The sequence below is a fragment of the Rhincodon typus genome, chromosome 10, assembly GCF_021869965.1.
Source record: "Rhincodon typus isolate 14 chromosome 10, sRhiTyp1.1, whole genome shotgun sequence".
Taxonomy (NCBI): Eukaryota; Metazoa; Chordata; class Chondrichthyes; order Orectolobiformes; family Rhincodontidae; genus Rhincodon; species Rhincodon typus.
In genome coordinates, this window is record NC_063341.1 from 53,773,097 (window position 1) to 53,787,394 (window position 14,298).

Consider the following 14,298-nt stretch of genomic DNA (forward strand, 5'->3'; position numbering starts at 1 on the left):
GGGCCTAGACCCTTCATCAGTTTTTCTGATGAAGGGTCTAGGCCCGAAACGTCAGCCTCTCTGCTCCTATGATGCTGCTTGGCCTGCTGTGTTCATCCAGCCCTGCACCTTGTTGTCTCGGATTCTCCAGCATCTGCAGTTCCTACTATCTCATGTACCAGTAAATATCTACTAGTTGTCAGAAAGAATATGCAAGCACTCCCAAATAAACACATTGAAAAAGAGGGCCAATATTGATGAAATCACTGCATTGCCAGGGAAAATTAGCAAAATAATGATCCATCTTTAAAGAGGGAATTGTTCAGGTACAATTTCATTAGACTTCAATGAAATGGAGAAAGAACAATTGAAAGGCACTTCGATGACAAAAAAGCAATTGAGTAAGATGAAGTAGGAAAAGTGCAAGTGACATGTCAGGTTGATACTACAAATGAAAATGTTGAAAACAAAAAAGTGAATGTAGTAAAACAAAAAGCAGAAGAAATCATGAGAAATGACAGTGGTGTTAATTTGGAATCCTCCCTTAAGAGGGAAATCAAAATAAGTTAGGTGGGACACCACAGGAGATGAAATTTCTAGAGCCTGAAATGAAAACATTTACTAATTGTAGAGCAGAGGAAAGAAAAAAAAAAACCAAAAAGATGCTAGAGATGTGTAAACTTTAGGCTGGGTGGTAGAAGGGCATGTAGAGAAGGAGCACTGCTGCAGAACACAGGTCACACTATTAACTAACAGCAACAAATATAATCTTTTGCTTCTAAAGGCACCCATAGTTGCAGTTTGGTTCAAAATGTGGACAGACCTCTCATTAATCATTGAGTGAACCTAGATAGATGATGTAGTAGCTCTCCTAGATATGTTGGCAAGCGCAAGGCAAAAGGAACAGAATATGGATAATTGTTCCTCCTGCCAAAATAGATGATCTCACAAAAGTGGAGCATTTTCTTAAACAACATTCTGACCGCTCACCAGTTACATCCAGGGCCAGTCATCAGTCGCAGAAAAATTGCATGGAGGTGCAACAAGCAATTCAGAAGCAAATAGTACATTAGCCTTTATTACAAGAGGATGAGTATAGGAGCAGTCATTTTGCCTAGAACACTAATGAGACTTGGAGTATTGTGCACAATTCCAGTTCCCCTTGCTGATGGGAGGAGAGACTTGCCATAGAGGTAGTACAGCAGAGGTTCATCAGATGGAGCACTGGGATGGTAGAATTGTCCTATAAAGGGAACTGGACCTATATTATTTGGAGTTTAGAAGAATGATGGGCAGTTTCAAAAACTTGCAAAATTCTTATAGGAATAGACTGAGTAATGCAGAAAGATGGTTTCCCCTTGATTGTAGTGTCTAGAACCAAGAAGAGTGAGATTGTCTTTTCATTGAGACTTTTTAGGACTGAAATGAAGCAGAATGTCTTCAGAGGTTGGCAAATTGTTGGAATTCTTACCCCCAAGGACTGTGAAAGCTCAGTCATTAAGTGGAGAGAGATTGATGTAATTACTAAGCAGAAATTTATCAGGAGATATAGGGATAGCACAAGAGGACAGCATTGAGGAAGATGTTCAGCCAAGAAATAAAGTGGTGCAGAGACCTAGAGGGGTTGAATGATCTCTTGCTTGGATATCCTTTCAACAAGTCATGACTGAGCTGGATGTAAACACAGTGATTCAGTACGATATACCAAAGAGTACAGATTTTAGCTGCAAGTCAATGCACAGTAAGCACAAAGAAATACTTTGCTACAAGGGTATTTGCTAGCATGATCTTTGCTGTTCCTCAATCCATCCACTGACTCAAATTATCTAAAATTCTCTTGCCCTTCAAATGAAAGTGGCAAATTGCTTACCTTATAAAAAGTGATTCTAAAAAGAGGTTGTTTGCAAAATGTCTTAATGTAGAGTAATGGAATTTGCTGCAAAAACAAGTTACTGCCCATTTCAGAAACTAGCTGTGCTGCTGCTCAATGGGCTGGAGTGCCTGATGTAAATCACATGTGCTTGCAGTTACTGACCTGCTTCTTAGTTTGAACTATTACATTGATCTTTACTAGTTTTCTACCTTTGTTGAAAAATATACCACATGAAGCAGTCATGACCACTCACCTGTCAGATTGTTGCAAGTAATGTAATTCTATATACAGGATGCAGTCTACATGCATTGGCTAATTTTTTTTAAAAAATCCAGAAATTAATCTGCAAGAATTGGGAAAGCAATATTTTTACTGCATATCTTCCAAGATATCTGATACAAATGAGGCTACCTTTCATTAAGATATAGCAGATTGTGGTATAGTAATAATATCATTGGACTGGTAATGCTCTGTGCACAAAAAGGTTCAAATCCCATTATGGGAGCTGATGAAATAAATTCAGTTAATTGATCTAGACTTATAAAGCTAGTCTCAGTCTTTAGCAATGGTGCTTATAACAAATGATCATTGGTAAATCACTGTCCTTTTTCCTTCAATTGAAGGAGGAACTTTACCTTCCTTACCTGGTCTGACTCCATGTAATTGAAGAGTCAACCAAATTGCTGTGTCTCATCTGCCTTCTGAAATAGCCTAGCAAGTCACTCAGTTAAAAGGCAATTAGGGATGGACAATAAATACTGGCTGTGCCAGTGACACCACATCCTGTGAAAATGATTAAAAAAAAAAGACTTCTTACTAATTTCAAACCAGCAAGATTAAAAAAAAAAAGGCTCACCCAGATTCTTAAGTTCAGTTAACATTTGATTACCTCAAAAGATTTAATAAAAAGCAGAAATCAACAAGATTGGTGTTAAACAGTTTGCTAAATCTATCTTTAAAATTAAAAATAAATTCTTTGCTCAGCACTTATTTGAAAATGTTATGATTTACAAATTATAAAAAAAGATCAACCAGTTTGCATGGCATTTGATTTCTTTATTAAATGTGAAATATTACAATATAATGATGATTCTTCAATTCAATGCATCTCAGTGCCCCAAACATCCTGGGATTGACTTTTCAACTTCAGTACTGCAATCATTTAGGGATAGACGAAGAAAACCTTAATTCAGTACTTGAACAACTAATTTCTTTTTACATAAAAAGGATTTTTCAGAATCAAAAAATCTCTATTGATGCATTTCCTTCTACTCCATTTCTAAACATAGAATTTAAAAAGTGAATGAAATGCTTTCACTTACGAGTTAAGCAAATTTTCAGCAAAGGAGCTTACTTTGCCTTCACAGTAGAACAATTCAAAATATCAGATTGCCATATTTTACATCAGTCAGTACAGATAACACCAAGGGCTTGATTTTTTGCCTTGTAGTACAAGGCAAGAGTTACAATATCCTGGCAGCTGGTTTATAAACCTAACAAAGTCCATCAATAATTCAAAATTTCAGTAGTGTAACAAAGGAAGACCAAGTTAGTTAAATACAGAATGGTAGTATTTAAATGTGCATAGTGAATTGGACCTTGGTCTGAAAATTGATTATTAATGGAGGAGAATTCAAAACCCACTATTCATTAAATTCAGAAAGAAAAGTAGGCAGTGTATCCTATTGAAATAATTATAAAAAAGGTCTGATTGTTAAACTTAGAAAACCTTGTATGTTTTAAATACAGTTCCACAATACCAACATAATAAAATTGGTCTCTTGGAACATTTTGGGAGAGGATGATGAAAGAGGGCAAGGGTGCACAGCAATTCCATCATAGTACATAATAAAAATTCTTTTTAAATAAGGTAATTTCTTCACAAGCAATTGGAGGAATGGGTTAGAGAAATCAATGCATCTCAAAAAGAACTAATCAAGCCTGCACTGCTATGTCTGCATACTTCCACCTTTAGTTATGTGTCATAAAGTCAGTTCAAGCATACTAGATATAAATCTGTACAATTCAAGAGAAAACATTTAAGAAAATTCATATAGACAAAGTTTTTGAAAGAGAATCATAAGGACAGAAACAGTAAAGAGGAACACATGCACACTTTGTGGCCCCTGGGCAAATGACAGTTACAATGCAAGCACTAACAAATTTCAGATACAAATTGGTGACGACTTTTCAGCCTTGAGTTTTGGCAGCTTGTTCCTCCCTCTGCAAAGCTTGTCTCAACGCTTTCAGGTTTTCTGCAGGACAAAGAGAAAAAAAGTATTAACATAAAGACTGCAACAGATCTAATATCTACATGAGTAACAAATTATTGGAATGGTACAACATGATTAAATTACAAGCCAGCTTTGATTCCGTCCATGACAGAAGCAGTTTAAAAAAATCACAATGCATGATCTGATGATCTTCCCAAATCACTTGTATTTAAATAGCAATTTAACCCAAAATAACTACTAATTGAATACCATTAAGTTAGTTTTTTTTTTAAACTTTTAAAAACTCAGCAACTAACTCCATAACCATGAAAGGTCAACACAGGCTACCTTAGGCAATAAGCTAAAGTATAGGGTATTAACTAGGGTACTTGCTGGTCAATTTAATTATTCATTAAATATTCTAAATAAAATAAAAATATTCATCCTATATTCATGTATGGGGTCACAAGCAAATTCTGGAGTATCAAATGAGGATAAAAGGAGCAAAGGTGTCGATTTACTTAGTGGCTTTGAGCTCTTACTGTACTGCTTCATTGCTGATACAAGCTTTAGTGCAACATTTTGCAAACAATTACTTTGGCTCAGTGCTTGGACCACAAGCTAATGCTGATATGGTGATTACACTGCTCATCAATAATAAGCAGCTTTAAAAATGACCCAAAGCATCACACTATTGCATTTTACTGTGTTAAATATGCATAATCTCTCACAGATCTCAAACATAACATATTTGAGCACAGATATTGCTGGAACAAAGAATCTAAAACTACTTATGCGAAGAGAAGGATTGCAACTTTATCAAAATGGATAATGGGAAATTCTGACAATGGATCATCAGAACCCTCAAAAATGGATTGTCCCCAAATGGGGGTCAACAACAGTTTTCACTGAACAATCCTTCCACTCCTGGGGAAGCCATAATAAACTCATCATTTTGTTACAAGAAAGCAGTAACTTAAAAAAAAAAAAAAAAAAACCTTGCAGAAAATAATACCTCTCTCCCACACACTCTACAATTCTCAAACTGGGACTTGATCTTTGTTACTGTTGGAATACAGAGATAGAGTACTTAAAAATAAAATGAATTTCAAATGCCATTGCATCCACCCTGGAAAAGAGCTGATTGCAGTTTCGGTCTCCAAAAGCACAACAGCTGCAATCCTAACCAGAACTTCAAGATCAATGGCAGAACATGCAACTATTTCATTCATGAACTTTGATTTAATTGTAAACTTGTGTAATTTAGGATCAATCAATAAAGATTTATCTGGTTTGTATATGGTCAAGCACATATCAAATTGAAAAAGCATACATTTAAAAAAAACCAATACTCTTGAAGAACCACCTCAGGAGTGAAAGTGAAGAATTTGCTTATTGCTCCAGAATTGCTTATAACACAAGTTTTTAGGACAGGGTGTGATGGGTGAAACTCATCTTAGACAGTAACAGAAAAAAAAAAAACACCATCAGTAGAAGCAGCTGCCTCTTATGCTTGATTTTCTTCTCACAGGTGCAGTGTAAAATGATTTGCTATTGCCCATGAGCAATTTCATCACAGGTCTCTCTATTCTATTTAGAAACAATTTACTGCCCGCCAGGTAATTTGGGGTTGGGGACATTGAGACAAGAGCAAAGTACAATTGAAACAACACTAGAAGTAACAAAAATGTTTAATCCTGCCATTTGTCTTTGCACAGGCAGATAAGCTTCAGTTCATAATACACCTCCATTATCCAATGAAGATATAAATTTTAAAAACATACTGTTAAAATCTTGAAATATTTCCATCCTCTCATCAATGTAGGTTTGTAATATGTTGGTATAATTCTCAACGTTATAGTCAGGTAGCTGAGTCATCTTCAGGAGTTTATCATCTGCATCACTCCACAATAGCAGTTTCTGTAAAACAAAACAACTCACTTTTCCTATGTATTTAAAAGTGACGCATGATCACTTGCAGTGATCGCTAGTTTACAGAGAGGCAAAATTGGCACAAACATTTAAGCACTCATATCTGGCAGAGCTCAGGTTGAAAAAAAAAAAAATCTAATTGCGGCTTTTAAATCTCCTAGGTTCAAACTGTCATCTTTCAAAAAGCTTAAGTGAAATTCTTTAAAAGCAGGCAGCCAAAATTTCACATCTGTTATTGCACAATTTCCTCCCCACCTCACATGCTGGACTCAGCAATGAGCACACATTGCTATGTGGCTTATTAAAATAAAACAAAGAAGTGTGGATGCTGGAAATTTGAAATAAAGCCAATAACAGAAACTGCTGGAGAAGCTCAGTAGGTGTGCCAGGACCTGTGGCAATAAAGCAGAGTTAACATTTTGTGGCATCTTGTCCATTTTTACAACAGACTTGACTGAGTATCTGTTGGATAATCTTAAAGAAGCTGGTATTCCTGTAGTGTGGTGTGGTAAAAAAGCAAAGGATAGATAACCAAAGCCTAATCTAATTTTCACCACATACTAGTTTATACTCGATTTATGTAATCACCTAAATACCCAAGAAACAAAATCAGTCATACAGCACAAACGTTTGGTCCAACTCATCCATGCCAACTAGGTTTCCCGAAACTAAACTATTCCCATTTGCCTGCGTTTGGCCCATATTCTTCTGAACATTTGCTGTTTGTGCACCTGTCCAAATGTCTTAAATGTTGTAACTGAACTTGCATCCATTACTTCCTCTGGCAGTTCATTCCAAATATAAACCACCCTTTGTGAAAAAATTGCCCTGAGGTCCCTTTTAAATCTTTCTCTCACCTTAAACTATACTTTCTAGTTTTGAACTCCCCTATCCTAGGGAAAAGACTTTGCTATTCACCTTATTTATGCCCCTCATGATTTTATAAATTTCTAAGATCAGGCCTGAACCTCCTTTGTTCCAAGATAGTCCCAGCCTATCCAATCTCTCACGACAACTCAAACCCTCCACTCCCAGAAACATCCTGGTTAATCTTTTCTGAACTCTCTCCAATTTAATATCCTTCCAATAGCAGGGTAACCAGAACTGTACACAGTACTCCAAAAGTGGCCTAACCATTGTCCTACAACTGTAGGATGATGTCCCAACTCCTACACTTAAGTGGTCTGAGCAATGAAGGCAAGCATGCCAAAGTGCCTTCTTTACCACCCCGTCTACCTGTGAAGCAACTTTCAAAATGACTTCCCACCTGAACCCCTAGATCTCTTTGCCCCAGTTGCTCTAGAGCTGTATTATAAAGTTCATTAAAAAAGTTCTTTAAAAACCCAGAAAACGTTGGAGAAGTTCAGCAAGTCTGGCAGCACACCGAGAAGGAAATGTAGAGATGTATATGTGTATATATAATATATAGTCTACTGACAAGTTCTTTGGAGGACTGGGGAAGTTGCAGATAGTGAAGAGGATTGCCAGAGGGTACAGCAGAAAGTGATAGGCTAGAGAATTGAGCAGAGAAATGGCAGGTGGAGTTTAATCCGAACAATGAGGGGTGATGCATTTTGGGACATCTAATGCAGGAGAAGCATTCCTCAAGTGGCAGAACCCTTAGAAGCATCAAGGCATACAGGTCCAAAGTTCCCGGAAAGTGGCAACACGAGTGGATAAAAGTGGTCAAGGTGGCGTATGGCATGCTTACCTTCAAATCAGTTGGGACAGAGTATAAAAAAATGTCAAGTCATGTTGCAGCTGTATAGAATTTCAGTTAGGCCATATTTAGAATATTGTGTACAGTTCTGGTTGCTGCACTACCAGAAGGATGGAGACTTGAGAGCGTACAGAAATGGTTTACCAGGATGTTGCCTGCTTTGCAGGGTATTAGCAGAGGACAGAATGTTTATTTTAACTTGGAAGAAGGATGAGGGGGCAGCCCAAGCTTATGAAATTAGCAATGTTTAAGAGGCATCTTGACAGATATATGAATAGGCAGGCAATAGTTTAAGGTTTAAACAGACATGTGTTGGCACAATCTTGGTGGACCAAAAGGGCCTGTTCCGTGTTGTACAGTTTTGTTCCAGAGTGAGCTGGAGATAAAGCCCTGCCAGCCACCTTATGAGGCAACAGCAAACCACTGCAGTATCTTGCCAAGCATAATCACAGACCAACACACAAGTCTTATGGGCATTAATGTCCTTTCGTAGAACAGCACTTGGAGACAGCATATACTGGGGATCAAACCTGGGATCCTCATTATGCCAATCACTCAGTCACCTGCCATACAAAGCTGAGGAACAAGTCAAAATTCTGAGTTGGGTGGAAAAAGATCTGTAATTAGTACCTGTTGAATTTCTCGATGTTCATCCACCACTTGCTCTTCTAGTTCAAGAATTCGAGAAACATCTACATGCAAGTCACAAATCTTTGATGGTGCCTCCTTAAAATGGAAGGACAATCAAGACAACACATCTATAAGCAAGAATTCAAGTTCTTTTTTAAAAAGTGTACATATAGTAAAGGTCAGTGCTGTTTTATTATGACAACTTACACATTAATGATTGAAGTATTAACATTTGCAAGTGTAATTTAAAAAATGAAATTATATTCAAAGTTTACAGTACTAATACCAAAGCAAAATATTTCAGATTTTCACACTTTGCAGCCAGAGCCAAAAAAAAAACTGAAGAAACCCAGCACGTCAGACAGCATCTCAGAGAAACAGGGTTCTGAAGAAAAATAATCAACCAAGAATGTCAACTTTATCCTCTCCAGAAATGCTGTCTGATCTGCTAAATTTTACCTGTTTTTTTGTTTTTATTTTAGTTAAGTGTACTGGTAGGTTGCCTGTAAATATCAACAGAGCTGCTAATTTTAGATTTTCTTGTTTTTCCTGTGGAGTTGACTCACTACCCTTTCCAACCAACCTCTAGGTGATTATTTCAAACTAATTAAAATAAACTTTTTGCTTACGCTGACTGATTGCAGAGTAGGTATGTTTGATCACAGAAGTAATAAAGCTGAAAATACTCTGTCAAATGATTATATGGAGACAGTTTCAAAAAAAAAAAACTGTTCTATTACCTAAGAAATGCTAAGTTTCATTCAAGTAATGTCCCACACAATAAGAGGTTCTGTAAATTGAATAACACTTACACAGCTAACAGAAGCTGAACCTAACCATCTTGCAGCTTAATCAACTGGTTATGGGATTGTAAAATTAAATATAAAACAACATTCAAAACGGAGTAAAGGACTCTTACATGGTTGCTTTGAGAACCAGCACAAAAAGAAATTAGACATGCAACAGTAATGGAAGTTGCAGGTGAGCAATAGAGATAGTTGAAAGAAAAAAAAAACAAAACATGGCAAAAATGTCTGTTTAGTCAACAGATTGCTACATGGTCCCTTTTGGACCATGGCAAGATCCATAAATGAAGATTCTCCACGGATTATAATGCTGGAATCAGCTCATTGTAGCAAATTAATAAGGATTTACTGACAGCAGAAATCTAACTTGTTGGAATTTTGTTTTTTAAATTTCCATTGAGCATCAGACATGAAGATGACAGCAGTTAACATTCTTGTGCTATTTTAAACATTAACTTGAATTTTCAGGTCAATTAGCCTATTTTCAGCACCTCATGCTTTTGGTTAAATTTGCTAATGACACAGCATTATAAAAAGGGAGAACTACCAATACAGCAACTTCATTTTTTTGGCAGGGAGTTAAGGAATATCTAACTAGGAAAAGGCGAAGCAGCAACGTACATAAAATTACACCATACTCTTATTTTCTTTGACAGTACTATACTTTTATTGAAGCTTTCTCATCTTGCATTCATCAGGACAATTCAAAGGATACAAATTTCAGTGCACCACTGTGCAGTCGCATGGAGAGGAAGTTACATATTAATACTCAGGGCCCTATTCTTTGCTGACAGAAGGAACATTTACATAACTGTACCAGTTTAAAAACAAAAGAGAAAAAAGTGACAAGTGTTCACTGGTTCATTTCTCAGGATAAAATGCCTTGATCAGAGTCAACCTGCCTGGTTTAAAAATTTAAACAAATGCCTGGCAGTTAACTGTCATTTATTGGTGCTTTTTCCACAGCAACGTCCTTCACAATCAGCACCAACATGCCAAACATTCATTACTCTTCTCTCATGAATTCCTATCCTCGAGAATTTTTCTGATGTGTGCAAGTTGAAAAAGTTTCAGTAAACTGCATTCAACCCCCCCAACCCTCAAAAACACTAAACTTTTCTTTTCGTTATATATTTCTCTACCTAAACCATAGTTTTGATCAGGGCTGTTTCAGATATAACAGGGGAAGTTTGAAGTTATTTAACAGTTACCCCACTCTTTGTAATACGCCAATAAAATATTTTAGTACAACGGCAAGGAGGTTTACCAAAAGTAGGAATTTTTTCAGGCGATTGCCTTGTTTATCTTGGTGAATGATGCCATCTTACTGGACATGCTGCATACGAACTGGATTGGTTGAAAAGAAATTATATTTGGGTAGATCACTGGAGCTATTTATTTCAAAATGTGGCTAACTAACCTCAAATTCCAGGTGCAGTACTCTTAATGATCCCCTTGGCAAAGGTGGTACAATCTTTTTGTGCAGTAAAATTCAAAACATCTGACACAAAACTGCTATATTTTTTAAAAAACACAATCAAATAGGTAATAAATTAAACAACTCTTCTTTCAAAGTTAGTTTAGGTGGGGTCAAACATATCTTTGAGAATACAAGCTCCTAAACTGGCTACACCTAAAAGAAACAAGAGGATTAGATCATTTGGCCTGCCCACCTGGAGCTGTTCGATCATTCAATAAAATCATGGCTGAAATTCATCAGCATCACCAATTTTACCTAATACTTCTGTGTTCCTGCTATCCTCCACCTCCCCCCCCACCCATCCCAATTAAAAATCTTTGCCTTGCACATACACAACATCTACAGCCCCCTCAAAATAGAATGCCAAACATTTCTGTGAGTTGCTAGAATATTTGCCATCCCTAGAGCAAGTGAACACTTAAATCTATTGACGTCAAGGCATGGATTGTTCTCCCAGTAAAAGGGAATGGCATAGGAATTAGCAAATTTAAACATTTCTTCAACGTGCTTGTCACTTTGTATATTTCACATCTGGGATCAGTGCTGGGTTAACACTACTTTTTAATGTATTGAATAGATTTTGCATATTTATAGTGCTTTAAATAGCCTTTGTGCTTCTGCTCCTGCTCCACTTTTCCAGCTCTTTCTAGAAAAAAAGATTTTTCAAAACTCTGCAAAGCCCGACTCAGGCTTAACAAAATCAAACAAACATACATAGTGAGCACCAGTTGTAAACAGACTCCCCAAAAACTCAAAAATCACATTTCTTAAATACTTAAATGTGTCATCACACAAGAGGGACACTATGCTGACAATGTAGTTAAGGAGGAGCATGAAGTGTTGGAGGAGACAACTAGACAGATAATACCAAAAGGGGTTTAGCATTTTTGAAAGTAAATTGCCACAGGATGTATGGACTCCATCCCAGGTTATTAATAGAATCAAGGAGAATTAAACAAACGTGATGTTAGGAGACAGGCAGATGTAATTGTTGATTAATTAATTTAACAGATTCTGTTTGTACTGCGAATTGGAGAGTCATTGTTCCTACATAATAGGAACAATTTTTTATTTTTTTTTAAAACAAAGGGCACTGTCCCAACTGACCAAACCCAACCTGAGGAAGTGAGGACCTTCAAAAGACAAAGTACCACAAAAAGGCCTAGAAATTCAGGGTAAAATTAGGAATGCAGAGCAGATTGACTCCTATTGGAATACATAAGAACTAGAAGTAGAAGTAGAAAATTCAGTCCCTCAAGCCTGTTCTGCCATTTAATACAATTATGGCTGATCACCACTTTTCTGCTAACTGCCCATATCCCTTCAACCCATTACAAATTAAAAATCTGTCTGTCTATCTCCATTATTTTCTCAATGTCCCAGCATCCACCACACAGTAGTGAATTCTGCAGATTCATTATACTTTGAGAGAAGTAATTTCTCCTCGTCTGTTTTAAATTGCTATCCCTCATTTTAAAATTATGACCTCCTGTTTTAGGCTGGCCCATGAGTAAATATCTTGTGTCTACTTTGTCATTCCCCTTTAGTCTTCTATATACCTCAATCAGATCTTATCTCATTCTTCTAAACTGCTCAATCTTTCAAGACAAACACTTGATCTCTGGAATCTAATCTAGTGAACCTCCTGTGAACGGCTGCCATTAAAATTACATTCCTCAAGTAAGGGGTCCAAAAGTGTTTGCAATACTCCAGCTGCAGTCTCACTCATACATTATACAAATGCAGCAACACTTCCTTACTTTTATAACCAATTCCTTTTGCAATAAAAGGTCAAGCTTCCATTTGCTTTCCTTGTTACCCGCATACTGATTTTCTGTGATTCACACACAAGGACACATTGATCTCCCTACACTGAAGCACTCTGAAGTTTCTCTTCATTTAGATAATAAGTTACCTTTTTATCTCTCCAACCAAAATGGAAAAGCTCACAATTATCCATGTTAAACCTTTGGCCCATTCACATAATCTAATCATATCCATTTGTAAGTTGTAATGAAATACATTTATCTCCAATCTATTTTAGTGTCATCTGCAAAGTTGGCTATAGTACTTTCTAGCCCCTCATCCAAGTCATAAACAGATTATATAAAGTTGGGGCACCCAGGACCAAATCCAGTGGTCCCCTACTAGTCACATCTTGCCAACCCAAGAAAGACCCATTTATCTTGTTTTGTTGATCTTGATGGGGAGTGGTAGCATACAGTGGTGCTGACAGCCATAAGCTAAAGCTGTGGGGTAATGGGCTTGAATCCAGCCTAGATGTGAAATTTGAAGTCAATAAAAAAACAAAATAAGCTAGTCTAAAAAGGTGACAATGTTATTGCTGACCGTGATAATGAAAAGTTCACTCATTTCCTTGAGGAGAAAGCATCTCATCTTTACCTGGTATAGTTTACATGTGATTCTAGGCCCACAACAGAGCCGGAGCACAGAGAGAGCACGTGCCACGCGTCACAAACATCGTCACATTCACTAAATCATACTGTGCAAGTATCCTAGGCAACACCAGCATAATCTCAAGGCCTAGGTGGTGTGAATGAAGTCTTTGCATGGATGAGACTCTCAGTACTGTGTGGTATTACCACAGTGCTAACTGGAAGAGTTCAAACAGATCTATAGACTAGGCACCAAAGAGGCACTGAGGGTGATCAGCAGTAGAATTATATTCAACCTCAATATGTACCTCACAGTTCGACATCATCAATGCCATTAACCATCAAGCCAGGAGACTGACCCTGGTTCAAAGAGTTCAGGAGGGTATGTCAGGAGAAGCACCAGGCATACCTAAAACAAGTTACACAATCTGGTTAAACTGCAACACAGGAAGAGAACAACATTCACAAGTGTGCCAGGTGAGGATCAGCTCAAAACAGGAGAGGATTTAAATATTGTCCTTTGACACCCAATGGCAATGCCATTTGTAACTCCCCCAATTATTAAAATCCTGGGAGTTACCATTGGCCAGGAACTGAACTGGACCAGCCATATAATATTGTGGCTACTACAGCAGGTCAGAGACTGGGAATACTGCAGCGTAATACACCTTCCAACTCCCCTTTGGATATCCACCATCTACAAAAGGAGCCAGTTGGAAGTGGAGGAAGACTCACTATTTCTTTAGATGGGTGCAGCTCTTACAATAACACAAGAAGCATGACACCATCCGGAACAAAATCACCCCATTAAATTATAGAATCATAGAATCCCTACAGTGTGGAAACAGACCCTTCAGCCCAACAAGTCCACACCGACCCTAGGAGCATCCCACCCAAGACCCGTAACCCCTATAACCCACCTAATCTACACATCCCAGAACACTACGGGCAATTTAACATGGCCAATCCACCTAACCTGCACATCTTTGTACTATGGGAGGAAACCGGAGCACTCGGAGGAAACCCACGCAGGGGAGAAAGTGCAAACTCCACACAGACAGTCGCCCGAGGCAGGAATTGAACCCGGATCCCTGGTGCTGTGAGGCAACAGTGCCGCCCCACAACACCTTTTACACCAACACACAAATGACAGCTGTACAAGATGTACTTCAGTAACTCACCAAGGCCCCTCGGCTATTATCTTCTAAGTCCGGTGACCTCTACCACCTAGAAGGACAGTGGCAGCAGGTACATTGGGGGGGGGGGGGG

At 37.8% G+C, this 14,298-nt stretch overlaps 1 protein-coding gene across 3 annotated transcripts in view; it reads right to left on the reverse strand.

Moving 5' to 3' along the window:
* Positions 1-2,887: 2,887 nt before the first annotated feature.
* Positions 2,888-14,298, reverse strand: part of kif2c (kinesin family member 2C) — a 68,763-nt gene continuing 57,352 nt past the window's right edge. For all 3 annotated transcript variants that reach the window (XM_048601760.1, XM_048601759.1, XM_048601761.1), the window contains 3 exons: positions 8,348-8,443; positions 5,850-5,985; positions 2,888-4,107 (listed from right to left, as the gene is read on the reverse strand). In XM_048601760.1, the coding sequence (XP_048457717.1) occupies positions 4,043-4,107; positions 5,850-5,985; positions 8,348-8,443 (297 nt within the window). In that variant the 3' untranslated portion in view covers positions 2,888-4,042. The remainder of the gene's footprint in view (positions 4,108-5,849; positions 5,986-8,347; positions 8,444-14,298) is intronic.